Below are 27,915 nucleotides of genomic sequence, written 5' to 3' on the forward strand. Positions count from 1 at the left end.
ATGTAACCTGTTTATATTTTCAACCTAAGTGCCAACCTAGAGCTAATGGGGGATAGAAAATCCTTTAAATAAGCTGCTGGAACTGAATATGTGTTAAAATAAAATGTAATTCTGTTAAGATAAATCAACTTTGAGACATTAGATCAGCCAAATGTAAAACACCATAAAAGTTTAAACAACTTAAGATGGATTATAGTTAAATTTCCAGTAGAAAACATGCTGCTTGTGAAATTGCACTTATAAAAGCATAAAGCACAAAATGTATAAAAGTCAAAATATACATTACAAGTTGGACAACACTAGCACAGAAGCTGCCATCCCAGAAAGATCAGGGGCCAAGGTTAATAAAAGTATTAGCATGCATAAGGCTAGGTTTAACTCCCAGTAGTACAACTTTCATGCCAGATCTTAGGTATTTCATTACATGCTAGGGAAGCACTCAAAGAAGCTACATTCCAACTATGGAAAAAGAGGAAAATGACATATCAAGGGAAAAGAACATGAAGGAAAATCAGTTATTTCCTATCTGCTAAGATGGCTAGCTTGGAATGTAAACACGGATAGAGATGCCATGCTGCATGCCTATAATCCTAGTGCTCAGGAGAGCTTAATAGTATTCTCCTGTATCATTTTTGGGTTATTACACAGGTGTACATAGCTCTTAAAACACCCAACTAAACATAAGATGTATAGAGTATAACCAACTAATATGGAACTCCTATTCCAGGAGATGTGCTTCCAATTCTGTTTCCTTCAGTGTGATTTGTGGGCTCTCTTCTGTTCAGGGCAAGGCCCTAAACTATGGAATTTATCTTAGACACACACACTCACATGTCCTTTAAAGAAACAACATTTACAATCTGTGAAGCAATTTTATGAAATCAGCCATCTTATTCCAGGAGTTAAGTGTGCCAAGATTTGGTTACTGTAAGGCACTGACTTTACTCATTTTATTTTTACAATTTATCATGGAGTTCTTTTAAACTACATATTTTGTTGACTTAATTGCAAGCTAGTCAGAATAATAAAAACAAATCCTGGGAGGGAGAAGGAATAGAGAACACTATCACCATCCTTCTCAAGGCTTATTCTTTGGTGTCTGTCATGACCTTTACTATGTGCCAAATTATTCCCTAGACAGGGCATAGTGGCTCACACATAAAATCTCAGCACCAAGAAGGTTGTAACTTAGAGGACCGCCTGGAAATCATATATATATGATCCTGTCTCACATTAAGTAAAAGTTTTAATGTACATCTTTTCCAAATCAGGTGAACATTTAGGTCATAGTCTGTTAGAAAATTCTAATATTTGTTTTATATAGTAAAAATGAACCACAAGCAAGGATATGTGATAGGAATTTATTAATAAGCAAGCATCTTCTTTCATACCAGGAACACCAGCAATTGTTATAAATGACTTGAGAATGAATGTAGTTAACAACTTCAGAGTATCCCATTAGAATGTCTACTGCCCAAGGAGCCCACAAAAGGTCATCTATAACTGCAGATCATTTTATACTATACCCCAAAGAAATGATACCAACAGAAAGAGTAGCAGAGTTCTCCCTTTAGGAGCAAGCTACATTATTTGTTTCCTGATTAGGTCCCTTAAGTTTTAGGACATAAATTCCTGAATTCCTGTCTGATCCAACTCTTCTGGAGAGCTGGATCCCTGTGGCATAAGATTCAAAATAGCTATTTGTGTGAAGTAACTTGTTTTTGTTTTTTTGAAACAGGGTTTCTCTGTGTAGCTTTGGAGCCTGTCCTGGGACTCGCTCTGTAGACAGGCTGGTCTTGAGCTCACAGAGATCCTCCTACCTCTGCCTCCCGATTACTGGGATTAAAGTCATGTGCTGCTGCCACCAGCACCTGGCATGAAGTGACTTGTATAGTACTTTTTTATTCTATATACAGAAACTTTATCTACTTCTCTAGTAGACAGGAGGTAGCTTGCAAAGTTAATGATCCAACTTCCACACAAGTGTAGTCAAGTGAAGAGGGCTTTACGGGTGCTAATTAAGGCACAAAGTAATCCTCAGGAAATGTTACTTTATGCATATAAAATCAATGCCATCATATTAGAATTGGCACTTTCAAGGATCTGAAAATACAAGGCCCTACTACTTCTTATTAAATAGGGTGGCTTCTAAACATGAGGAATTAGTTTATCTGAGTTTTCAACAAAAGCAACCTGTTTTGAGTAGAAGAGTCAAAAGTACTTGCCACTGAGTTCCTAGAATAACCTAATAATATTAGATAAGTCCAGGATATTTTGATAAGGCTGTTTGAATAGTGTCAAGTGGCCAAATGTGGCTCCACCTGATAACTGGTTGGGTCACAGGAACACCTATTTGCATGAACAGCTTTGGATAACAGATTCACACAAATTGACAGATCTCTTAAATTGACTGTTGAACCTCCAGTGCCCAACCCTGCATTGAAGGAACTTAACTCCCCTTGCTAGTGGGGGAGGAGGGGTGAGATGATTACCCACTTTCACTGAATTTTGTGTTTCTCAAATGGGAAAGGTAACTGTGGTGTTTTAGACAATGATCCACTTGGGCTCATATTTCAATACTTGATCCCCAGTGGGTGGAACAGTTTGGGAAGGATTAGGAGGTGTGGCCTTGGGGGAGGTATGTCACTGGGGACAGGCTTTACAATTTCAAAAATCTCATGCCATTATCCCCAGTGTTCTCTCCCTGGCTCCTACCTTAAGATCATGTGCTCTTAGCCATCATGAACTCTAATCATCTGAAACTACAAGCCCAATTAAACACTTTCCTGTTGCTTTCGTCATATTTTGTCACAATAGAAAAGTAACTGATCAGTAAACAAAAGACCTAAGTATTATGATTATAAAATCCCCGCCATATTCCTATTTTCTTTAAAAAGCAACATAATAGAATATATAGAATCAGCCCAACATATTCATGTTTTTTAAAAACAGCAACATAATATAATATATAGATCAGAAAAGTATGGGCACACTATGAAATCAAAATTTAACATTTTAGTGATCTGACAATATTTTCTTAGACTCCAGCTCTAGTGGGAGTTATCTATCCCTATTTACCTAACTTGGTATGCATTTAGTTTGAGATGCCTGGATCCCCCATAGATGCATTGTTAGAGATGCTAAGTACTAAAGTGGCTGGTTTATAACATGGCAACTACAGTAAAAACAACCCTAATGGCCTCGATCCGTAACGATTAAAAACAGTTTTTTCCCAAAAAAACAGTATTGCTTCTCCCATTAAATGCTTGAGAAAGATTATTAGCAGGTGCCTTTAAAAAACAACAACAAAAATGGAACAGACACACCCCTGACACACATATACCCCCCCCCCAAAATTCCAAAGTTTCCTTTATTCTTAGCCAGCATTAACTTCCAATTGAGGGCTTCTAGGCTGGCTACTTGACCTTGAAAACCTAATAGATGTATGTTAAAATATATACCAACTTCCCCAAAGAAAAAATGGGGGGAAATGTTAAAAGTCCACATTTTTCATTTCTGAAGGAGCCAGGATTTTCTCATTATGTTGTTTATCTTAAAAACAAAGACAAAAAACCCCAAGGTGACAGGTGTGTAGGTAGTACACAACTGTAATCCCAGCAGCCAGGAGGCAGAAAGTTTTAAATTGGAGGTCAGCTTGGGTTATAGTGAGGAGACTCTATGGGAACAAAATCAAATAGCTCCTCCCCCCCAAAAAAAACAATGAAAAGCCCAAAAAGCAAAAACTATCAGACTCTCCTGTTGCAGGGATAAATGGTTACCTGCTAAACTGGGCTTAGTGGCACATGCCTGTCATTCTAGCGTTTGAGAGGAAGCAGCAGGATGATTGGCAGTTCAAGGTCATCCTTAGCTACATAAGACTCACCTAGGCCACATTAGATCTGCTGTTCTTTGCATTTTCAGCTATCATATATAAAAGAGACCTTGTAACAAGTACTAGCAAGTCATCCAAATCAAGGTCAACTGCAAATATCCTATAGTTAAACTATAGGATATTTATTCTCAACTGTCATATGTGGTGGCATGGCTGCCACTGGAGACTGTAGCTTCAAATATGATTTATGGGGACAGGCTGCCTCAATCTACAGGTAGGGAGAGACTTTTCTAGAAGAAATGGGAACAATAGTGGGGACGATACAGTAACCCTCTAGAAGGAGCACTGCCAGGCATTACTGCTGCCTAAGTATGGTTTAGAAGCACAGCATAAAAAGTCACTTTTGGTCTTGGATACTACTACACCATTCTGAGACCAGAATAAGAAAACTGTACAGATAGAGGTAGGTGGATGTTGCTCTGGTCCTAGATTGAATTGTGAAGCTTCAGGTAAGTTATTTAATCTTATCAAGTCTTACTTTCCTCTTCCATGAAATAGCAATCTTTACTCCACTTGTATTAGAGTGTTTTGAAGATGAAAAGTGACAAATTACTACACTACAGATAAGACTCAACTGTCCTCAAGTCTGGACTTGGCTATAGTGTCATTAACAATATACGTAAGTATCTTCAGCTTCGAGACTGCTTTACAGGGACCATCAGCTTCTAAGTGAAAGTAAGGTGAAGTATTTTTGAGGCTAAGAATAACATTTTAAATAATATCTTTTTAAAAATGACATTTCATGATCTGAGTGAGCATCTATATGTGTATCACTATTATAACACAACAACCTAAATTCAATGCTTGAAATTTCAAAACCAGAAAGCTTTCAGAAGTCTTCTGAAAGTTCTGTTAGTCAAATTAAATGTTGGGGATGGTCTCATTCACAGTTCCCTACCTAGGACCTGAACCAATTCTTGACAGTATATATTAAATAGGAACAGTGAATAAGGCACATTATACAGGTGGCTAACATCCACCTACGTCATGTTTTCAACTATAAAAATAAACATAAGTAACTAATGGAATAACAAAATAAACGTTTATTTTATTAGAATTAGGAATGTTCTTTCCCTCTGGGCAACCTGAACAGTCCAGTTACAATGAAAATCTAAGAACAGTTATTTCCACAGCACAAGGTGCTCTATGCACAAAATTACAGGGTTAGGAGCATTTAATCAATTTATCGATCTGATTGTCTCACCAACCCACCCCATCCCATCCCCCAAGTGCTCTATATCGGGATACGTGGCTAAAATAATTTGTTACATTAAGTCCTTTTACTCTCTTGTTCTAAGTTTCAACTCCTAATCACAGGTGAACCACACATTACACTGCAGATTCAACCATTTCAAACCAACTCAGTCAGTCTTGGATCTATTGGTATGTATGTATACACGTGTGCCTTTAATATATTTATTTAAACACACATAAAACATATACAATCTGGGTTGCAGCAAATTACAAAGAATTTAAAGTCTGGTGATGTTATACGCTACTCCATTTACCACATGGTATGTCTCCTGAGCTTTAGATCAAAATTTTATTGTATATCATTGAAAGTTCACCTGCTGCTCAATGAATTGCTCAAATGAAGCATGCATCTACAATATAACTGACCCCAAAACACAAGGAGACCCTGGTGCTTATTGTAAGTAGAGCCCTCTGAGAGACTTAGGTAGGTCAAATAGGGAAGCTGTCCAACAATAAATATGGCTTGCCTATCCCACCTGGGGGGCATTGAAGCTACTAACAAAAGCAGTTAAATTCTGGAAAATCAGTTAGGTATGGAGGCAGTTGTTAAAAGCTTGAATGTAGCAGAAAGGCCAATTCACCTTGATCCACACAAATTATGAGTGTAATACCCTCAGGTCCCATGTGAACACTCAATCTAGAAAGTGTCACCAACCAACTGCACTGTCTCTCCATGGTGGGGACTGAGACTATAAGGTGCACACACTCTTTTGGAAACTTGTTGCAAGGGCAGGGCGTGAAGAGGACTTATGACACTCAGACCTAGATACTGCGAAATTAACTGTTTTTAAACACCACATACACAAAAGCATTATAAGGGACCATATATATGTGACAATTCTGGTTGCTTTCCAAAGTCACCAGGAAAAAGAACTTTGAGCTTTCTTTGAAATCTCCTTGGTTTTGATGTTTTTTTGTTTTTTAAAAAGACTGATGAAATCATTTAAAATAAAGTCAAATGCATAAAGAGGGAAAGAAAGACAGGGCAAAGAGAAAATGGAAATGCAGACACGTGAGTTCAGATTTGCACCCGAGGTGACAAGGGAAGAAAAAAGATATAAATTGACCCTAAAGCAACAAGTAGTTTAAGGAAGCAGCAAAACATACTCAGCAAACATTCACTGATTTTTGATGGGAAAAGAACAGTTGCAAGTACATCTCATGTAACAACCTTTCTAAAAGGAAAAGTAGGGTGATTCAGCAAAGCCTAACTTAGGCAAAAAGCCAGAGGAAAGTGAACCTACTTCCCAATGGAGTAATAAGATGTACAATGCAAGAACAGACACAGCTGCCTCACAAATGGTAAACACTCCCTAGGCACAAGACAGTTAAAGGAAGACGAAGAGGTCCTCAGCCAAAGCTGGCATTTAATAGTTATACCTCTTGATCTAGTTGCCTAGTTCACTCTGCACGCTAATATAAAACTGACAGTCTTAGGGATGCTGACCTGTTGAAAAATACCACAGGCAGAATGGCCTAAACAGGTTTATAGTTAATAAAACCACCACCACCCTTTACTTTTAACATAGCTTTTAGTAGAAATTTCATAAAAATGGACATCACAGCTAAAATGCATTATTAATTCTCCTATATGCTGACAATAGAAAAGAAGCAAACTCAGTGATTCCTACTCAAATTCACTGGATGGGAGTTATCAATGTTCTAGTGGTGTTTGCCTTCAAACTGAACCCACTGCAACACACACAAGCAATTTCAATATCCACCATTTAAAGTTCACAATATCAGACTAAAGTGAATGGCTATTTATTTATACTTAAAGTGAAAACATTGTATTCAACACCCTAACATAAAGAAGGGATGAGAGACGAGCCGTAACTAAAAATTTAAAAGGCTCAAAGCAGCAATTCAAGAAAAATAAAACAGGGAAAGAAATTTTGAAATGCTTCCTCCAGATGTGATGGGGAACCTAGGTGCCTACAGCTGTGTGCATGACATGGTACACAGGCTGGGGTAGAGGCATCAAGGCCACACAGGAGGAATAGGTTAGGGCAGGATCATTCATGAACTGAAGCAACAAAACCCCTTTGTAGTCTTTAACAGGCCAGGACATTTGCTCAGGACTTGACTTCCTTGTTCCTTATCTAGAAGCTAGGAATTCAAGGCATGAGGCCTATGGCCAGCAAAAGACAGAACCAAACCAGAAAGGGCAAAATGACATCAGGAAAGGGAAACTGAATACTCTAGTTAGGTCTTGCAGAGGTGGTTAACACACATACCTTTATCCCAATCCCAACCCTGGAAAGATAAAGCCAACTGAAAGAAAATGCACAGCAAATAGACATAATCTTGAAGCTTTTTAAAGAATAAATATTTTTGTAATTAAACATTATGCAAACACGTGCCACGCTTGCTTATCCATGCATATGCGCTATATACAATTTTGAAAAATACTGTGTTGTCCTCTTGTTTTAAAAGTCATATACAAAGTTTTTGTGTTTTTTGTTTATTCCTCTTGCTGTCTACCCCATTCCCCTCCCAAGAATTTCCTTTATAAGTAGCTAATAATCATTATCACTCATGACCTTAGGGTATGAGAGAAAGTGAGCCCAACTGTGTGTGGGGCATGTATGTGCAGGGGAGGAAGGAGAAGAGGTCCTTTACCAAAGTACAACAAAATGGCTGGTTTGGACATGAAAAGCAGTGTCAAGGAGCTATTGAAATTTTAACTGTACTACACTTAGGAAAAAGAAAAAGGAAGTCAGCTTTGAGAATGAAGCTACGTTACAAGTTAAAGTTGGAGGGCTTTTTGTGTGTCTGTCACACTTTGTTGGCGGCCTAGAATACTGTTGTACAATGGTTTATCTACCTTTTTTTATTACAATATAATTTACTTAAACTTTCCGTTAACAAAACAGAATTCTGGTACTACAGACCAGCAGTGTCAGAACAGGCTTAGTGCCTCCTTGTTTGTGTTTGTGTTTGTTTTGTTTTAATTGCATGAGCACTCTAGATGGTAAAGTTTTCAGAGTTCATTTTATGCAGGGCCATTCTCAGTCCTCAATGTACTCCCACAGATCTTTTTCATAGCCTTCATGCACATGCTGTAACAAAACCCTTCGTCGACTCTCACAGTATCTGTAATCAAAGAGAAAACAAAACAAACAGAACAGCTTGTCATCAGCCTCTGATAAGGAAAAAGAGGCATTTACCCACTTTTAAAAAGTACTATTCCTAATAGTTTGTCCAGACTTTGAAAAAAGCATCTACCATGAACATTTCCAGATTTATCTGTACAGACACATCAAACCTCTTCTAACTGTCCTAAAGACTGTTTTTTGCTTTCTTTCACTGCTAGTAATCAAACCCAGGACTCTGTGCATGCTAGACAAACATTCTACCACTGATCTATCTTCAAAGCCAAGATTTATTTGAAACTCAGATTTCCAGTGTCAGAAATTAATTTTAGAGCCCTCATGTTGTAGTTGTGATGGGTCCTAGAAACAATGATTCAAACAATAGTTGCATAAATTATAAAGAGTTAATTATGGCTGGGCTGTGGTGGCACATGCCTTCAATCCCAGCATTTGAGAGCTGAGTCAGGTGAATCTCTGATTTCAAGGCCAGCCATGTCTATAGAATAAGTCCCAGGACAGCCAGAGCTGTTTTACAGAGAAACCCAGTCTCGAAAAACCAAAATGATAAAGAAGAAGAAAATCAAAAGTTAAGTACATGGGCCATCTATTCCTATCTATAAAGTCTTGGTTAACTGTAAAATTTACACTATAAACATAATGTAATAATTAATTATACTTAGCAAAAGGAAGACACTGGGATTAAATCTCCAGGTCTTCTAACTTCCCAGTCCTTACTACTACTAAAAGAGACTATGGGATGGAGAGATGGCTCAGTGACAAAGAACATTTCTTGCTTTTCTAGAGGGTCCACATTTAGATCCTACTACTCACACCTGGTGGCTCAAAACTGCCTGTAACTCCAGGTAGTATGACACCCTCTTCTGGCATCTTTGGATATCCACATACCCACACATAGATATACATAAATTTTTAAAAGAATTATTTTAAAAAGAGAGCTCTTGTATACCCTGAGCTACATTTCTCCTAAGAGATAAAAGCTAACAAAAATTCTAAAAGAATGCCTACTTCAATTGCAAAAAACCATGACCCACTGGAGTCCCTATATAAAACCAACACCCAATTCTCACCACCTCATGCTAATGGCTACTTAATCCTTTTAAAGTCTTTTTTCCCTATGGTGTAGGGATTTCAAGTGAGATTAGAATTAGCCATTAGAATACATGGCTAGATTCCTCCTCTATACTTGATCAGATCAGCCCTCTTTTTGCCCAATACATAGACGTAATCTGGGAAACACAGAAGTAAGATCAACTATACAGAATCTCATCAATGACATCAGAAGATTTTATCTACCAGCTATTAAAATCTCACCTGTACTTATCTTGGACTTTCTGCTTTATATCTTGCAGAGAATCTTGGGAAATATCTCGTTCAAGGTAACCTGAAAGTACCTCTGTGGCATTTTCTAGATCTGCTTGATTATTCTGAAAGAAAAAGAATATAAATTCTGGCTTCAAAGTCAAGCTAAAATATAACCTATTTGTAGTTTGATGACTATACACTTAACTCTTAACACTGACAGTCATTTTGGGTTAACTATTAAAGCTCTCTGTGGCTTCCAGCTGTCATAACCATTTTTTTTTCTAGTCCAGAACAATCTTTAAAATGTTAGAAAACATAAAGATTTAAAACATTTACCTCTGGAAGAATATTGAGGATAATGTGGAAAAGCCTTTACAATGTTCTAGATCTGAGAGCTGCTTTTTTAAAACTAAAAATTAGAACATGAAAAACAAAACAAAATAAAAAAATAAAAAGTTTGCCCACATTTGGCTACAGGCATTTTCATGAGTTTTCATATATACAGTTTTGTTATTGTTTTAAAAGATATGGTCTGCTGCGTAACCCTGGGTGGCATCGAACTCTCTATGTAAGCCATATTAGCCTCAAACCAGTAAGAGATCCACCTGCCTTTACCTCCAGAGTTCTGAGTTTAAAGCATGTGCCATTATATCCAGCTGAATAAATCTATTTCACATCATATGCAAGCAAGATCAGTATTCTATGCATCAATTTTTGTTGTGGCTTGCATATTTATTTATTTATTTATTTATTTATTTATTTATTTATTTATTTATTTATTTATTTGAGATAGGGTCTTAATATGTAGTTCTGGCTGGACTAAAACCAGGCTAGTTGTCAACTCATAAAGATGTGCCTCCCTCTGCTTCCTGAATGCTGACATTACAGGCATGAGCCATCAAGCCCTGCTATTCCCTAGTTTGGATGAGAGTGAAGTACTTAACATTTTAGGATAACATGAGGCTTAAGTGACAATTCATATAAATTGCTTGTTCACCACCTGTCACATCTAAGTTCTCAATAGACAGAAAACTAGCTTTAGTGGGGCTTTTAGTAGTAAGGGTTTTTCAAATGAAGATGTCGTAAAAATTGATGCATGAGCAGGATGTGGTGGTATAAACCTTTAATCCCAGTACTCTGGAGGAGCTAAACCCTCCTGTATCAAGACAAACAAAAACCCCAGAAAAAGAAAACCACCAAGGAGAGAAGGGAGAGATAAGAGGAAAATAATGTTCTCCAATTCTTCAGCATTAAACCAGGAAAAAAAAAAAAAAAAAAAAAAAAAAAAGCAAAAATTCAAATTGAGGGCTGACTATAGAGCCAGCACAATTAACTAGCTGGCTAAACCACATAAATTTGAATGCAGTTTAGTATAATGAAGTTTCTCTTTCTAGAAACTACTTTTTTGTTTTGTTTGAAACAGAATTTCTCTGTATTGCTTTGGAGGTTGTCCTGGAACTTGCTCTGTAGACCAGGCAGGAACTCACAGAGAGATCTGCCTTGCAAATGCTGGGATTAAAGGCATGAGCACCCCATCGAGGAACTAGTCCTACCTCAAAGATAATGGACTGGTTATTCTTTTTGAGGTAGAAAGCGAAGACATAAGTGTACATGAGTGTGGCACGACACTGGCAGAGGACATCGACTGCTTTCTTCAGGAACTGCACCTCGATCCAGGACATGTTGTGCTGTTGCATCTCCTCCATCTTCTGCTTCACCTGAGCATACAGCTTATGCTCAAAGCGTAGACTCTGCATGTGGTTCATATATCGATTACAGTAGAACAGGTACCTCTGCAGGGCTGCCCTAGATCGCTGGCCCAGTAAGAAAAATAAAGGCCTTGTAATTATGACATACATACCATATACAAAAGCTGGTGTCTAATTAAGCTACAATGTGATAGCACCTCACACATTAAAACAGCTCATCACCAGAAAGGGCAAAGATACCAAGAGTTGGCAAGTGTGTAGAGGGAAGATTATTATATGAATGTAAATTAGTAGAATCACTGTGGAAAATACACACAAGGCCCTCAAAAATCTAAAAGTAGAAACATCATAAGATTCAGTATTATAACATTTAGGCATCCAACAACATCAATAATTATGTTAAGTATATCTTTATTTCCCTGCTTATTATTTGCAATAATCAAGAAAAAAGAAATGGTGGCATATAAGTCAATGGAACACTGCTCAGCTTTAGAGAAGTAAATGCAACAACATGGGTAACCATGGAAAACAATGTACTAATAAGCCTGTATAGAAATATATATACTAGACAATCTTGACTTACATAAAGAATCTAAAACCACTGAACTCAGAAAAGTAGAGAGTAATATGACACTGGGGAGTGGAGGAGGAAGAGACCTATCAATAATGCACTGTGTATTCAAAATTAATAGAATAAATTTCAAATGTTTACCCAAAGAAAATGATAGGTATACATTGTGACACAGACATATATATATACTTAAAAGTACACATTTACAAATATTAAAAATTGTATCCATGAGTATAAGTTTATTTAAAACTGCCAATTGAAATTTCACATATTTGCTGATAAAATGAAACCACGATTTATAATTAGTCTTAATTTAGAATTAAGAATAAAGTCATTTATGTTACCTTTGTTATTTAACACTGATCTGAATGCCTTGCTATACTTTCCATACAGCACCCATGAGGCACATATTTGTCTATTTTAACTCAACATTAAAATGTCTGCCCTACAATTAGTGACCAAAAAATTAAACAATGTTGATAAAGAATATTTTTTTAGTTTTCTTAGAAAGCACTCTACAGAGGACACAAAGAGGGACAATAAGAAGCAGCTGTATGTGCTGCTGCTGACTAAACCCTAAGGTCTGTGCAAGCTAAGCAAATTTACATACAACCCATCCCTTAAAACAATTTCTTTTTGGGGGGTGGGGGGGTGGAACGCACCATCAGAATTTATCTGTAGCTTTGGAGCCTGTCCTGGAACATGCTCTGGATAACAGACTAACTGACTTTGAACTCTCAGAGTTCCACCTGTCTCTGCCCCCAAGTGCTGGGACTAAAGTGTATACTACCACTGCTGGCAAAACATAGTATCTTAAAAGTAGCTAACTACCACTATCATAAGGGGAAAAGATATTGTTTAGCTCCTAAGACAATGTAACTTAAGTAGAAAGAACAAACTAAGGACTAAGTATTTTTATTAAAAAAATGTAGTTTTAAATTAATTTATGTGTATGTCTATAAATCACTTTTCTGCCTGGTGCTTAGAAAAGCAAGAAAAAGACATCAGATTCCCTAGAAATAAAGAGTTACAGGAGGTTGTGAGTTACCATGTTGGTGCTGGAAACTAAACCCAGATTTTCTGGAAGAGCAGCCCGTGAGTTTTTAACCCCTGAGCCATTTCTCCAGTCCTCAAGTAAATGTCCAATATTCTTGATAAGTATGAATTTGCTTAAATTTATAGACTTAAGAAGGCAGAGAAAACCTGCCTTGAAAAAAAAAAAAAAACAAACAAACAAAAAGCAGACTGGTCTATGCAGAGTTCCAGGTGAAGCCATACAGCCATCTTAAAACAAAACAAAAACACTAATAGTAGTAGAGACAGAAAAGGCTACTAATGACACCAGGGAGTTACAAGCAATAAAACCCTTAAATTTGGAAAAGCTGCAGGAGAAAACGATCTAGTTTCTACAAATAAAGAGGAATTGAGGTTATCAATCAAATCCTATTTATGGACACAATTTGAAAGAACTAACTGTAAAGTAAATCTGAACAAGGCGACAAGAAGAAAAGCCATCCTGAGAATTGTCCTCTCGGAGAATACATGCATGTATGTGCTTGTACATACAGGCAAAACATATTTAAATTTTTAATAGATAACTTACAGTATGAGATCCTGCCTAAAAAAGTGAAAACAAAAAATTTCAGACAGAACTGGAAGCATCTGAAAAGTTGATTCAAATATGCTATAATTCTAAATAGGAGGTTGTGTGTGGAGTTGCCCACCTTTAATACCAGTACTCAGCAGATAGAGGCAGGAAGATTGCCAAAACTGGGAAGAACATGGTCAACATAAATACAGACCAGCCATGGCTACAGAGTAAGACCCTGTGCTTCCCCTACCCCCTCTCCCAGCCAACCAAATGTATACATATTTACAATAACAATCTAAAATGAGGGCTAGAGTGCTACAGATGTAGTATGGGGGTAAAGCACACATTTGATTGGCATCAGTCACCGGAGTCAGTTTCAAACACCTTCCCAATACATCTATGCACAATAATGGTATTCAGTAAATCCTATAATTTGATAATATACAAAGTAGTATTAATGAAACAATACAATTTTAGTATTAATAAAACGATACAATTTTGGACTTTAGATATGTTTTGCAATACTGTCTGACAAAAATAACTGACCTAAAGTCTCTTTGATTTTTCAGAAAGTCTCTAGAAGTGAATTATTTTAAATCGTAAACTTGGTATTATTAGCAACTGCTAAATAGAAAATGATTAGTTAAATTTAAGTGTAACTTTACCACACATAAACATACATAGCTTCTATGACAGAGCATATAGAAATCTAAATATTCAAATATACATATTTAAGCAAAAGACTATGTCTTTTTTTTGGGGGGGGGGTTGTCTCTCTGTGTAGCTTTGAAGCCTGTCTTGGAACTCACTTTGTAGACCAGACTGACCACAAACTCACAGAGACCTGCCTGCTTCTGCCTCCAGAGTGCTGGGAATAAAGTCGTGCACCACCATTGCTCTTAATATATAAGCTCTGAACCTCAGGACTACTTCAATCTGAAGCTCCCAATATCACTCACTCACACTACTACTTCAATCTGAAGCTCCCAATATCACTCACTCACACACGGAAATGTTTTGTTTTTTCCCTTTTCTCTTTCTTTTTCTTTCTTTCTTTCTTTTTTTTTTTTTTTTTTTTTTTTTTTTTGAGAGGGTCAGGGAACAAGGTTAGGCTGGCCTTGAAATCAAGATGCTCCTCTTTCTGAACACAGATCTTATTGATTCTGTGGTTAGCTAAGTAGCTAACCACAGGAATCCTATTTCTGCTTCCTTATTGCTAGAATTACAGGTAGCTGCTACATGGATGCTGTAGATCTGAATTTGGGTGGGTCCATGCTTTTTTAAGTCATGTTTTAAACACTGAGCATCTCTCCGATTCCCCCAAAACACACACCTTTTGAAACAGTCTCACTACATTATTGTTCAGGGTGGTTCTTAACTTCTCTCTGTGCCATCAGGCATGGCTTTATTTGACCTTCTATAGAAAAGGTATTCTGACTTCCAAAGCGAGAAAAATCAAAATTTTGCCACTATCAGCACAACCGAGTATATAAACTTTTCTACAAGTACTCAAAGTGCCACGAAGGATCTTTTTGAACTATGTACCAAATTCCTAAGACTTTTGAAGACTGTAATAACCAAAGAGGCATCAGATCAGCAAGTCAGAGTGGGAATAAAGAAAAATCAAAAGTTAAATAAGCATTTAATGGTATATAACCAATGGAATAATGATAGTGATACAAAATATTTCCCTATGCCCCCACAAATTTAAGATTCTAGATTGGTCTAATTTGTGATGGACAAAAACCATAGACCCCCTACTTTAAAAGCTATGCACAACATCCACCTTCCCTCAAAGAGCTTAAAAAGGGATTTTACCAACACACAAATAGCAGGTATTATGGGCTAAATGTGGTTTGTCACAGAAAAATTCATACTGAGACTTAATTTTTTTCTGTGTGATGGTACTGAGATGATGGGGTCTTCAGAACAAAGATCGGTGCTAAACATAAATCTCTGGCTACATTCAGGGTAACTAGGAAAAATACAGTGTCACTCACAAGGAAAACAATATTTCTTTGTATTCAAAATGAATTCTCAAAACCCAAAAACATAATGGAAAAATATATGGCATTGTTCTTCAATAGGATTTTAAACAATCATGATTTCTAACAAGTTAAAATGAGCTAAGGTTTAAAACAAAAGGAAGTTAGAGAAAGCACTGACTACCACTAATAATTTGTAAACCAGAATCATACAAAGTGACTGTACTGGCTTACTTTAAGTCAACTTTGACACAAGCTAGAGACAACGGATAGTAGGGAGCCTCGATTAGAGAGAGGGGGGAGGGGGAGAGAGGGGGGGGAGGGGGAGAGAGAGAGAGAGAGCACCTCTGTAGGATTGGGTGTAGGCAAGCCTGTAGGGTTTTCCTTAATTAGTGTGGGGGAAGGACCCAATCCAATGTGGGTGGTGCCATGCCTGGGATGGGGGTCCTGAGTTCTATAAGAAAGCAGGCTGAGCAAGTCATAGGTAGAAAGCCAGTAAGCAGCACTCCTCCATGGCCTCTACATCAGCTACTGTTTCAGGTTTCTGCCCTGGATTAGTTCCTGCCCTTAACTGTGTTTGATGATGAATGGTTATATGAAAATAAGAGTGAAATAAACCCTTTCCTCCCCAAGTTGCTTTTGGTCATTGTGTTTTTATCATATCAGCAGTATCTGTAATTAAGACAGTGACCCATCTTAAATGGGAGTGAAGTAGAGGTACCAAACAATCTGGTATTAGCAGACCACAGAAATACATTTTTTTTTTTTTTTTTTTTTGAGTCATGGCCTCTTTATGTAGCACTGGCTGTCTTGAATTCACAGAAATCTCTTGCTTGTCTATGCTGGGATTCAAAGTGTACCACCATGCCCTTTAAAGTATAAAAGATGACAATAATACCAATAGCTATATAGCTCAACTGGTAGGATGACTGACATGTAAGACAGGAATCCCTAGTTTCTATCCCTTTCACCACATAAACAGGACACAGTGGTACACCACTTCAATATCTACAAAATTAAATGAATGGCAACAAGTTTTACTGCTTTGTGTTTTAATATGGTTATACTGCTATATAGAAATAAGATATTTCCAAGTGGTTTTATAGTCACATATTTAAATAATACTATAGCAAATATATTTAAAGCAGTATTATAATTTGTGAGAATTTTTCTGTGTTTTGAAAAGACTAAAATAGCATGCATGTAATTCCAGTACTCTGTACCCAGACTGACCTAGAAAGATAACACATGTCTTGCAAGGCAGTGGTGATACATGCCTTTAATCTTAGCATTCAGGAGGCAGAGAAACCCTGTCTTGAAAATCTAAAAGACCCAGAAAACAAACTACATGAACTACACTCCCCTAAGGGAGGCAAAATATCACATCAATCTGTGAAACATTTGTCATTTGTAATTATAAAAGACAGTACCTTTATTTCTACCAATATGGGAGTGTACGTAATATGTACTGGGGGCATTTAAAAAGAAAAATTAGTAATAATTGATGTCTGTGTGTGCTGAATAAGAGGAGTCTTGCTGATCTCAAGCTTGCTATGCAGCCAAAGGCTGTACTCAAATTTGAGACCCTCCAACCCTCCAGAATGTTGGGATTACAGGCACACAACAATATGCCAAGCCTAGAAATTTTAAAAAAATGCCTTTAAAAACTATGGATTGTGTCCAGTTAGGAAAAGCATTTAAAAAAACATTTGTTTTTTCAAAACAAGGTTTCTCTATGTAGTCTTGACACTCACTCTGTAGATCAGGATGGCACTGAATTCAGTGAGATCGCCAACCTCTGCCTCCCAAGAGAAGGGATTAAAGGTGTGCACCACCACCCAGCTAAAAAGCATTTTTGTGTCTCTAAGAATTTCAATAAAAATGACTAAAAATTCAATGGTTCTGAAACTACTATAATTAGTTTAATTTAAAAAAAAAAAGTAATATAAATCCAAACCTATATTGTCTGAATCCCTTCCTAATAGCAGGTCATTTCTCTATGAGAGGTGACTCCTGAGAGGATCTGTTTCAATTCAGCTGACATTACATTAACAATGAGGTAAAAACAAAGCAAAAATAGACACACAGTGTGCTCTATGCAAAATAGTGGCACTTCACTCAATAATTACTGGCCTCTTAATTCTCCTTTTTGAGTGAGCAGAAGTCAGAGGTAAGTGCTGACACACACCACCACTGGGACCTGAAAATACCCAACACAACTAGCTCAATTGAAAGAAAGAAATCAACCAAGATGGTCATTATGGAGGAGTATAATTGGCATACCCTTGTAATCTCAGACTTGGTAAACTTTGCTTAGGAATGCAAAATACAAAGCAAGAGCTTGTCTCAAAATCAACAAACCAGTAACAAGACAAAAAAAAAAAAAAAAAAAAAAAAACAAAAGGACTGCGCACAGTGCAAATGTCTATAATCAATAGTCAAGAAGAAGCAGAAACAGAAGGATCATGCATTTGATGTTCATCTAGGATACAGAGTCTGTCTGAGAAAACAAAAATGAATGCTCTGAAAAAGCACTGAAGAAGAGTCCCTTTTCTAAATCTAAGTACATATCTAGCATTTAATGGAGTGTCTATCTACAAATAATTGAGAACTAAATGCTTCTGCAAAGTTAGCCCTGAAATGTGCCTTGGACATTCTTAGCCAGTGCTGCCCTGCCATGACTGCACTCACCTCTTGGGCATCTCTTGCAGCCTTTGCATCATCCTCATTATAGCGGTTACAGTTGTACCTTAAAGAAAATTAAGAGGATTTCAGAAAGCCATAAATCAATTACAAAAGGAAGAGAATGTAGTGTTTTAACTTGTACTAAGTGATTATCTAGAACCAGCATTCTACTTTACAACAGATAAACTGAGATATCAAAACCCAGGGTTCTAGTGTTATAATAGTGGAAGTACAAGTCTAAATAAATCATACTGGAAGGTTGAACATAATCCAGCACATATTTTGGTTGTCTAAAATAGTAGGTCAATTCTCCATGAAGTGATAAGAAATTGCATCTTCTGGGTAACCCATCCCAAAATCCGCTAAGTTACAACCACCAGAAAACAATGCAGTATAGAGCTTATGTTTACAACTTAACTTCAAACTCTTGTTTCTGATGAGATTACCTTATCTCCTAAGCCATTAGTTATTCACTGTATCTCTCCTTTCATAAACCAGAGGACCAACAATCTAATCAGCAAATTACTCTTAAAAAGATGTTGTGCTATGTACTTTTACACACTACTATAATTTATTGTCACTGAGAACTAAATGATACATAAAAGGGAAGAAGGAAGGAACACGCGCAGGTAAGTTAGCTAGCTCAGTGTGGAAATGATTGGCATTTCTTCTGTCCTTGTTACTAAGTATTCTGTTTTGTTGTTTACACAAGTTCTCAGTAACTCTGGCTAACATGTAGACCAGGCTGACCTAAAACTCCCAGAGATCTGCCTGACACAGGTGCCCATGTGCTGGGATTAAGGTTACATAATACCACACCTGGCTACATCATATGTTTTATGACAGACTACATTCTAATTGTGGCTATTTATTAATGTGATGCTTAACTACCCACTTGCAATCGACTTTCAAAAACTATTTCAGAGTTAACACATAGAGGCAGTTCAGTTAGCAGGAAGTTAAGATCCAACATCTGTGAACCTTTATTTAGCTTCTTAAAACCCCGTCCCTCTCTCTATCCCAAAGAAAAAAGTTTACATTTAAATGGCAAAACAGAATTGCATGGGGCTCAAGAGATGGCTCAATGACTGAGAGCTTGCTACTCAAAGGGACCAGAATTTAATTCCCAGCATACACAGTAGGCAGCTCAAAACTTTCTGGAACTCCAATTCCAAGTCATTTAATAATGCCCCCCTCTGGCCTTTTGTGGGCAGCTGTTGAAAGATGAGTGATCATGTGTATGACAAATGCAGATTCTCAGTCACACACAACTCACACAAGCAAGCAAACATGCACATTCATAAAGAGTAAATCTAAAATTGAGTTGTTGTACAGACTTATCAACTTTCTCAGAATTGTTTTTTTGAATATGAATGGGTACACATGGTACTAAGAATTGGATCTAGAGGTTTACACACACTGAGTAAATGCTCTGCAACTGAGCTGTATTTTCAGCCCTCCAGAATTATAATGGTGTCTATGTATTTATATGTACACATAATATACAAATACACATTATCTTTGATTTTACCAATACACATTAGAAAGCAGTTTCCAGAAGAGATAAAGAGAGCGAGCACTTGCATGCGCATGTGTTCAATACCTTTCTTTAACTTACATGTTTCAGTAACATGGCTTCAGAGATAAGATGATCTCTTACAAAAATGTACCAGAAAGCAGAAAGAAGCAGGGAAAACTTTCATGCAACTTTTTAAGGAAAATGCAAATCCATTATGTTTACTTCAAGAAATAACCAATCAATCCTGATTATCTCTGCCTATTTTTACATAATAGAATACAAATTTCTGTTCCCAATGAAATATTCTGCTGAAATAAGGCTCAGATATAGATGTTAGATGTAGAATTAAATCACAAATTTCAGAAATTTAAATTATACTTTTAATTTCTTAATTTTTATACTTGCCTACTGCCTATTTCCCACTATTCTTAAGTAACCCACAACTAGTCTTAAAGTAACAAAGAAAATTTATCTGGGTTAGGAAGATTTAATGTTAATTTTAACCTGATCACTTAATACTTTTTCTTCATGAATTAGTTTGCTTAATTTAACTGAGAGCTCATTGCCCTTATTTCTTTTGGTTAAATATTAACATTCTTTTCTTCCTATCCCCTAAACCCTACAATTTTCTCTTTTTGAGACACAGTCTCTCAAATAACTCAGGCTGGTCCAGAACTATTTATGCAAACCAGGCTAGTCTGTCATTTAGAGATCCACCTGCTGGAATTAAATAAAGATGTATGCCACCATATCCACTCCTTACAATATTTTTTTTAAACTGTATTTTAAAGCACCATCTGAACACAGCCTTTTCCCTTCCAAAAGCACTAAAGATTTTAAGGCCAGCATAGCAAAGCTATGGGTCTACCTATATTTCTAACTCAAATAACTGACTCTGCTACTTGGAATACTGTTTTGACAATCAAAGGTTTATTAAGACATAAAAAAAAAAAAAAAAAAGGGAGGATATATTTGCATGGTGAACAAGCATAAAGACATGGCCCTTTTGCCCAGCTCATCAGTCAGTCTATGGTAGCTCTCTTTTGCTTTGTATGACCTAATTGAAATCTGAGTTGTGATTAGAGATGCCATCAAACTAGGAGGTCTTGAAAGTCTTCTAGATGGGTGGTGGTGGAGCACGCCTTTATTCCCTGCACTTGGGAGGCAAAGGCGGATCTCTGTGAGTTTGGGGGCCAGCCTGGTCTACAGAATGAGTGCCAGGACAGGCTCCAAAGCTACACAGAGAAACCTTGTCTCGAAAAACACAAACAAACAAACAACAAATAAAAAACAACTCTTCTTTATTCTCCCCTTCACTGGACTTGCATACAAAAGCACCTTATTTTAGTTTCTGGGAAACCTAGAGTTTGCTGTCTTAAAATGCAGAGAATGTAGAGATGTGTGTATGAACAAGCACGAGCTCGCGGTTGAGTGTGTGAGTGTGTGCTTACATGCGTGTTGTCAGCACAACTTTAATCAATTGCAAGGAAGAAGCAGGTAGATCTCTGAGAGTTCCAGGCCAGCCAAGGATATATATACACACACACAGAAAAACCCTGTCTTGAATGGAAAACAAACACCAACATCAACAACAAAACTACCACCTCCAAAGCCCACAAAAACCAAAATAAACAGAGAATCTATCTTCAGACCTGACAATGGTATAATTTAACTCCAACTCACAACTCATAGTTTACCTCAAAATTAGTTTCAGAAATAATCCCTACTACCATTCTTTCAATTACTATAACACAAGTTCCAATTAAACTAAAAGCAAATGCCTAATTTTTGCCTTAAGTTCCTATCTTGCCTTGAACCTGCACCCTCCCCTTCCCATCCAGTCTCCAAAGAGCACTGAAATTGACAATGTATAAAGAACACAATACAGACTCTTTTCATCTAACCATGCCACTTCTACTTAAACCCTCACAACATTCAAACTATTTTACACTGCAATCTATTTCCTAACTTTCCCAGGGGGATCAACAGAAAGCAGGAAGGTAACACAAATTAACACAAGTGGGCCATTCGCATATTATAAGCCTTTCATTTCTCATAAGGATACATCCTTAGCTCCTATGTTTCTCAAAATGTATCTAAAGTTTTACTTGCATTTTCCCAAAAAATACGACAACAAGATTATTAGTACAGAAGGAAATGAAACAATGCTGTTTAACACAGGTAACCTTTGTATCCAAAGACTATGCATCTATGGGAACACTCTTTCCTGGAGCAAAAAATATCTGAAAATAACTAACTGTACTACTAAACACAAACAAATGTCTTTATCCTAGTCATTATCACTAAATAATATCATCTACAGAACATCTACGGTTTGCAAAGTAGTATAATTAACCTACATACATGGAAATAATCTATTAGTGTATACAATGACGTTAAAACATGCTCAGATTTTGGTATCCACAGGGCATCGCAGACCCCATCTCCAATGGATGCCAAGAGATAACTGCACACAAATCTAACATTAACTCTCAGTCTAAAAGAACTCTAAAAAAAAAAAAAAAAATACAATAAAGACCCATTTGAAGAACTTCCCAGTTGTAGGTAATTCTTCCAAATAGGAATGCAAGAGAAGTTAAAAATACAGATTTTGCTCAGTACCATTCAAATCATTAAAGCCAATAAAAATGCTGTTTAATGACGTGTAAGATAAGGAAAATTCAAAGGCTAAATTTCTGTAAAGTCTAGTTTATATCATTGACCTATAGGACGTATCAGACAATGTAAACATCAAAATCATTAACTCCAACTCTGTTCAGGGTTCCTTTTCCTTTGTTTCCAACTTCAATTAATGAAAACCTCAAGCCAAGGGTTCATCTCAATTATTAATTCCTGTGAGAAATCCCTTGCTGTGGCTATCTCGAACAGATTTCTCTGTTGAAATGACATAGTTTATGTAGCTCAAGTCAGGTAATAATCAAAGGCAGAAATATCATTTATATGTGGTATACATCCCATAATTATGTTAACATACTCTACCATTTGTCCAACCTACCAGGCAGATCCATGTGGTTCCCAAGGGCCAAGACACACCCAGCAAAACTCTGCTTTACAGTTCTGGTTACGACAAACCATGTGATTACAACCGCCATCCTTCTCAATTGTGACATGGCATTTGGGACATTCCTATGGAAAAAAACTATAAAGTTGGTGTCAATGCTACACTAAGCTGTATTGCTACCATTGATGGGAGAGGCCACATCTAGATTTCATTTATGTAGTTAATACACGTAAGTCACTAACAAAAGTTGTAAGCATGTAATAAATACCATTAAAAATTACCTGTATCATTATTACTGGGCTTTAACAAATACAACAATGCAATGCTTTTTAAAAAATATTTATTTTTATTTTTATGTGTGTTTGCCATCTGTGTACAAGTGCCTGTGGAGGCCAGAAGAGGGCACCAGATCTTCTGGAGCTGGAATTATAGAAGGTGGTAAGCTACCATATAGGTGTTGGGAATTGAACCCAGGTCCTATGGAACAGCAGCCAGTGCTCTCAGCTGCTAAATCATCTCGACCCCAGTGAAAACAATCAAAATATTTTTAATCAGACACAGTAAGTTTGACTGAAGATTATATTCATCTTAACACACTGTTTAGTGTCACCTAGCTGCACTATTCTTCACTGTTCTTAAGAGCTTTATATGCAGCATAAACCCATAAACCTAATTATTCTATTTGATGCATGAATAAAAGATAAAACAGAAATAATAAAGGGTGGGGGTAGGGAATAACAAACTAATTCTAGGTCAGAGTCAGGCCCTGACTTTCAAATGGAATCCGCATGGAAGATCACGCTTTCTGCTTTTGTTTCTATGTACTTTTTAGAACTTTGGTCCTTGATGAGACGGGGTTTCTCTAACAAACCCTGCCTGTCCTAGAACTCACTATGTAGATCAGACTGGCTTCAAACTCAAGAGATCCACCTGCCTCTGCCTCTGCCTGCCAAGTGCTGGGATTAACTGTGTGCCACAATGTCTAGCTTTTTAATATCTTTAAAATTTGAGTGTTGTGGACATTGTGCCTACATGTGTGCAAAAGATGGTTTTAGGTGTCCTGTGCTATATATAGCTTTCAGCCTTAACCCTCTCAGATACTTTCAATGATCTTGGAGTTCCTCAAATTCAGCTAAGCTGGTTGACCACTGGGCTCCAGGGAATCCAACTGTTTCTGAAACTTAGAACTGAGGGTTACAAAGCCACACCTGTCTTTTATATGGGTGCTAGGGATCTGAACTCAGTTCTTCAGAAAACACTCTCATTGACCAAGGCATCTTCTCAGCCCTTGTTTTAATGTTTTCATACAAGATCTTATGTAGCGCTGGGCAGTGATGGCACATGCCTTTAATCCTAGGGAGGCAGAGGCAGGATGATGTCTCTGAGTTGGAGATCAGCCTAGTCTACAAGAGCTAGTTCCAGGACAGGCTCCAAAGCCACAGAGAAACTCTATCTTGAAAAACCAAAAGGAAAAGAAAGGGGGAAAAAAAAAAATTTCTTGTGTAACTTGTGCTGTCCTTGAAATTCTGACCCTCATCTTCACTTCTACAGTGCTTAGATTACAGGATGTATCACCACATCTAGTTCATATGGTGTTCAGGGTCAAGACCAGGGCTTTGTGCCTGTTAGGCAAGCTGTCTACCAAATGAGCAACAGTCCCAAAGAGATTGAATTTACAACTACCTTCACTAATAACATATTTCAAAGTAAATACAAAGATTACCACATTGGTTCACTTTTAATTTTTCACTTAAGTCACATATAAAATCAGTTACTCTGCTTAAATCCTGGCCTCTAAAGACTGACTTCTAAAGCCAGGCGTTGGTGGTACACGCCTTTAATCCCAGCACTCTGGAGGCAGAGGCAGGCAGATCTCTGTGAGTTTGAGGCCAGCCTGGTAAACTAATACAGAGAAATCCTGTCTTGGAGAAAAAAAAAAAAAAAAAAAAAAAAAAAAGGAGACTGACTTCAAAAAATTAAAACTGAGAAATGGACTGGCCACCAAGTCTAACAGTTTAGTAGACTATACCTACATAGTGGAAAGCAAAAACAGATTTGTGCAAGTTGTTCTCCCCTGACCTGGACATGAGTACATATATTCATATGCACACAAAATAAAAGATGTTTTAAAGGGGTAAAAAAAAAAAAAAATGAACATTAGGTCAATATAGGTAAACTGGATGGAGTATATAAACAAATCTTGCTTAGCAAAATTTCCATGTTCCACAGGAAACTCGTGTTTTTTACCAAACAAGCAGAACACTATGCATACTGTCTTATAGCCCTCAATAAAATAAACACCTGAAAGTAATTAAAGAATCAATAGGCAATGGATAAAAGCTATCATAAGACTCATTACCAACACAAACTCACACTGCTTTTGCTAATGCTTATACATCTACCCTTAACCGTATCAAAAGTTCAGGTTTGGAGTTGTTGTGGGGAGACACACACAGACAGACAGACCAACCTTTGTATTAGCTGCAATCCAATTAGAAGTTTCACTGTCATCATCACACTTTTTAATCCACTTCTTCAACCACTATTTGAAAATAACAATTATTAGAATATAACTAAAAGATAAAGGATAGCAAATTACTTCAGCACTTGAAGGCAAGTTTTAAGTGTAAAAGTAAAAAAGAAATAAATTATCATTAGGTATATTCTCAAAGTAATATTGTGGCTGTAAAATTTCATTTATATAGGATCAACAGAAGAATTGTCTGGTTAAAGTTGAGTAGGGAGCCTAGAACACTGAGGAAATGTCAAACCATAGCATTATTCCTCCAAAACAAGGCTTAACACCTGAGCTGCCCTATTCATGGATGTTCTAAGAATAAGCAGGAACTTGATATTCTAAGGAATGCACTTAGAATACCTGCAAATGACCACTTGAAATAAAAAGGGCAGAATAAAATCTTCAGTTTGCTAATACAGAGTCATTAGCTGTTATCTTAAATCAGATCTTAGAAATATGGTGACTCATTATTAAAAAAAAAACAACAACAAAACCTCTCACCTTACATTTAACAGGATCATGCCAATTTTCTCCACAGTTAAAGCTGTTAAAGGACACAAAAAGTTTAAATAATTAATACTGCTTATTGTAAGTAACCAACTCAATCATTTCACACACTACAGTTCCCTGGTATTGTCAGGAAATTCCACATGATTGGCAAATACCAAGGTAAGTGAATTTTTTTCAGAATGAGTGTGCTGTGGGACCACCATGTTGTAGTAGGTATGAAATGAGAATGACTAAATGCATAAACACATGCCCTGGTAACAACTACTACAAGAATTTCTCACTCAGGTTGTACCGAGAAGCTTTTAGTAGTGTTTCACCAATACATATTCTATCTTCATTCACTCAGTACTTCAACTGAAGAACAGAGATCCCAATTTGCAGGTAAATTCACAATTTCATGTCAATTTGGCAAACAATACATTAGATGCAAATGCAGACATCTTTGCTTAATGTGACTAGATTAAACTTAGCCCTACAGAGAAAAATGTAACTGGCCAATCTATTCAAAGTAAAAAATAATGGTGGCTCACATGTGTAACAATAGCACTAAGCACATTTATGTTTAAGGAATAGGGTTATAAATGAAGGAAATACAAATGCTTATGAAAACAGCTCAAGTTGAGCATGGTAGCCAGTAAAATCCTAGGCCTCAGGGAGAATAGGGAACTCAAGGCTAGCTTGGACTACGTAACATCCTTCCTCAAAATGGGGGTGAGGTGAGGGGCTGGAGGGGTAGGAATGACACAGGACACCACAACAGTGTATCCACAGGTTTGGAGCACACCAGGCTCCAATGGATTGTGACAAACTCATGGCCACAAAGAAGGGGCTCACAAGATAAGATGTGAATGTGGGGAATGGGATTCTAAGCATGCACTGGTAATGGGTGATAGGAATAGGAGGGCGATATGACAAAAAAGGGAGGGCAGAATAATCAAAATATACTGCACGTGTATAAAATTGTCAGAGAACAAATTTAGTAAAGCTTATCTAAAATGAAATTGCTGATTAATGTGGTAATCAAGAAATTTAGAAGAATGCTTTAAAAAAGTTTGCCAAAGAGAGAACTAATGGCGCTAATGAAATGATTATTTCTCTAACAAGGCAGACAGGGAATCCAATGGAAGAGGGTACCAAGGAGCTACAAATGTATGCCACATTTCATTTCCTAACAAGAGAAAAGAAGATGGAGAGATGGCTCAATGAGAGAACCTAGGTTTGACTGCCAGTACCCACAGTACCCACATGGTGGTTGACAACCAACTCCCTCTTCTGGCCTCTGTGGACACTGAATGCATATGGTATACAGAGACATACATATAGGAGAAGCATTAATACACAAAAATAAATCTTTACAAAAAAATGTTTCTTACTAAAACATACATTTGAAAGTAGGTATGGAATCAGATTTCTTCTCCTCTGTTACAAAGGTGAGAACAGGTACATGAGTGCTATAGCAAACATTTGAAAATTCTCAGAGGACAACATCTTTGACCTTGTTTAAAGCAGACCTTTCTTTCCTTTTTGGTGTTCACTGCTGTGTATACTGGCCTAGCTAGCTAACGAACTCCCAGAGATTTTCTTGGTTTTACCTCCCATAACCACATAGAAGCACTGGGAGTACAGATGCATGCTCAGTGCCCAGCTTTGTGTGGTTCTGGGACTCAGGTCTCTAACTCTTGCAGAACAAGCACCTTATCATGAGGGCTGTATTCATGAACAATACAATAAAGAGATGCCGACAGCTGTATTGTTCCTTCCACCATGTGAAATTATTCACAAGATATCCTCTATATAGCAGAAAGCAAACCAACACCAACACAAGTAATCTACCAGCACAATAACCCAGGACTTCCCAGCTTGAGAAGTATATTCCTGCTGTGTAAATACTGAATTATCTTGGTATTTTGTTATAAGAAATTGATATGATTCAAAACAGCTGGAATAAGCAGCCTTACAGACTAGAGCCAGGATTTCTGAATCTTCTTCGAATCCCCCATGACAGCGCCCCTTACCAGCAGGAAGTTTGGAAAGAACGCCCAAATTCCCAAATATTGTCTATAAATGTTTGTTTTCATTTAAATGGACGTGGTCACATAAAATAAATAAATAAATAAATAAAAATAAATAAATAAATAAATAAAAGAAATTGGTATGAGAAGTGAGGAAGGCTCTTCTAATAAAGCCTAAAGTAAGGAAGCAGATTTGAAACTCAATTATAGACAAGATTTGGGGTATGTG

At 37.0% G+C, this 27,915-nt stretch overlaps 1 protein-coding gene across 1 annotated transcript in view; it reads right to left on the reverse strand.

The window, feature by feature from the left end:
• Positions 1 to 4,920: 4,920 nt before the first annotated feature.
• The window catches only part of Arih1 (ariadne RBR E3 ubiquitin protein ligase 1), an 83,177-nt gene continuing 60,182 nt past the window's right edge, over positions 4,921 to 27,915 (reverse strand). Inside the window, exons 8-14 of the mRNA XM_051197616.1 lie at positions 25,666 to 25,708; positions 25,117 to 25,188; positions 22,641 to 22,771; positions 18,112 to 18,169; positions 11,118 to 11,378; positions 9,574 to 9,686; positions 4,921 to 8,242 (exon numbers count right to left, since the gene is read on the reverse strand). Of these exons, the coding sequence (XP_051053573.1) occupies positions 8,158 to 8,242; positions 9,574 to 9,686; positions 11,118 to 11,378; positions 18,112 to 18,169; positions 22,641 to 22,771; positions 25,117 to 25,188; positions 25,666 to 25,708 (763 nt within the window). The 3' untranslated portion in view covers positions 4,921 to 8,157. The remainder of the gene's footprint in view (positions 8,243 to 9,573; positions 9,687 to 11,117; positions 11,379 to 18,111; positions 18,170 to 22,640; positions 22,772 to 25,116; positions 25,189 to 25,665; positions 25,709 to 27,915) is intronic.

The sequence above is a fragment of the Phodopus roborovskii genome, unplaced genomic scaffold (genome assembly GCF_943737965.1).
Source record: "Phodopus roborovskii unplaced genomic scaffold, PHOROB, whole genome shotgun sequence".
NCBI classification, from domain to species: Eukaryota; Metazoa; Chordata; class Mammalia; order Rodentia; family Cricetidae; genus Phodopus; species Phodopus roborovskii.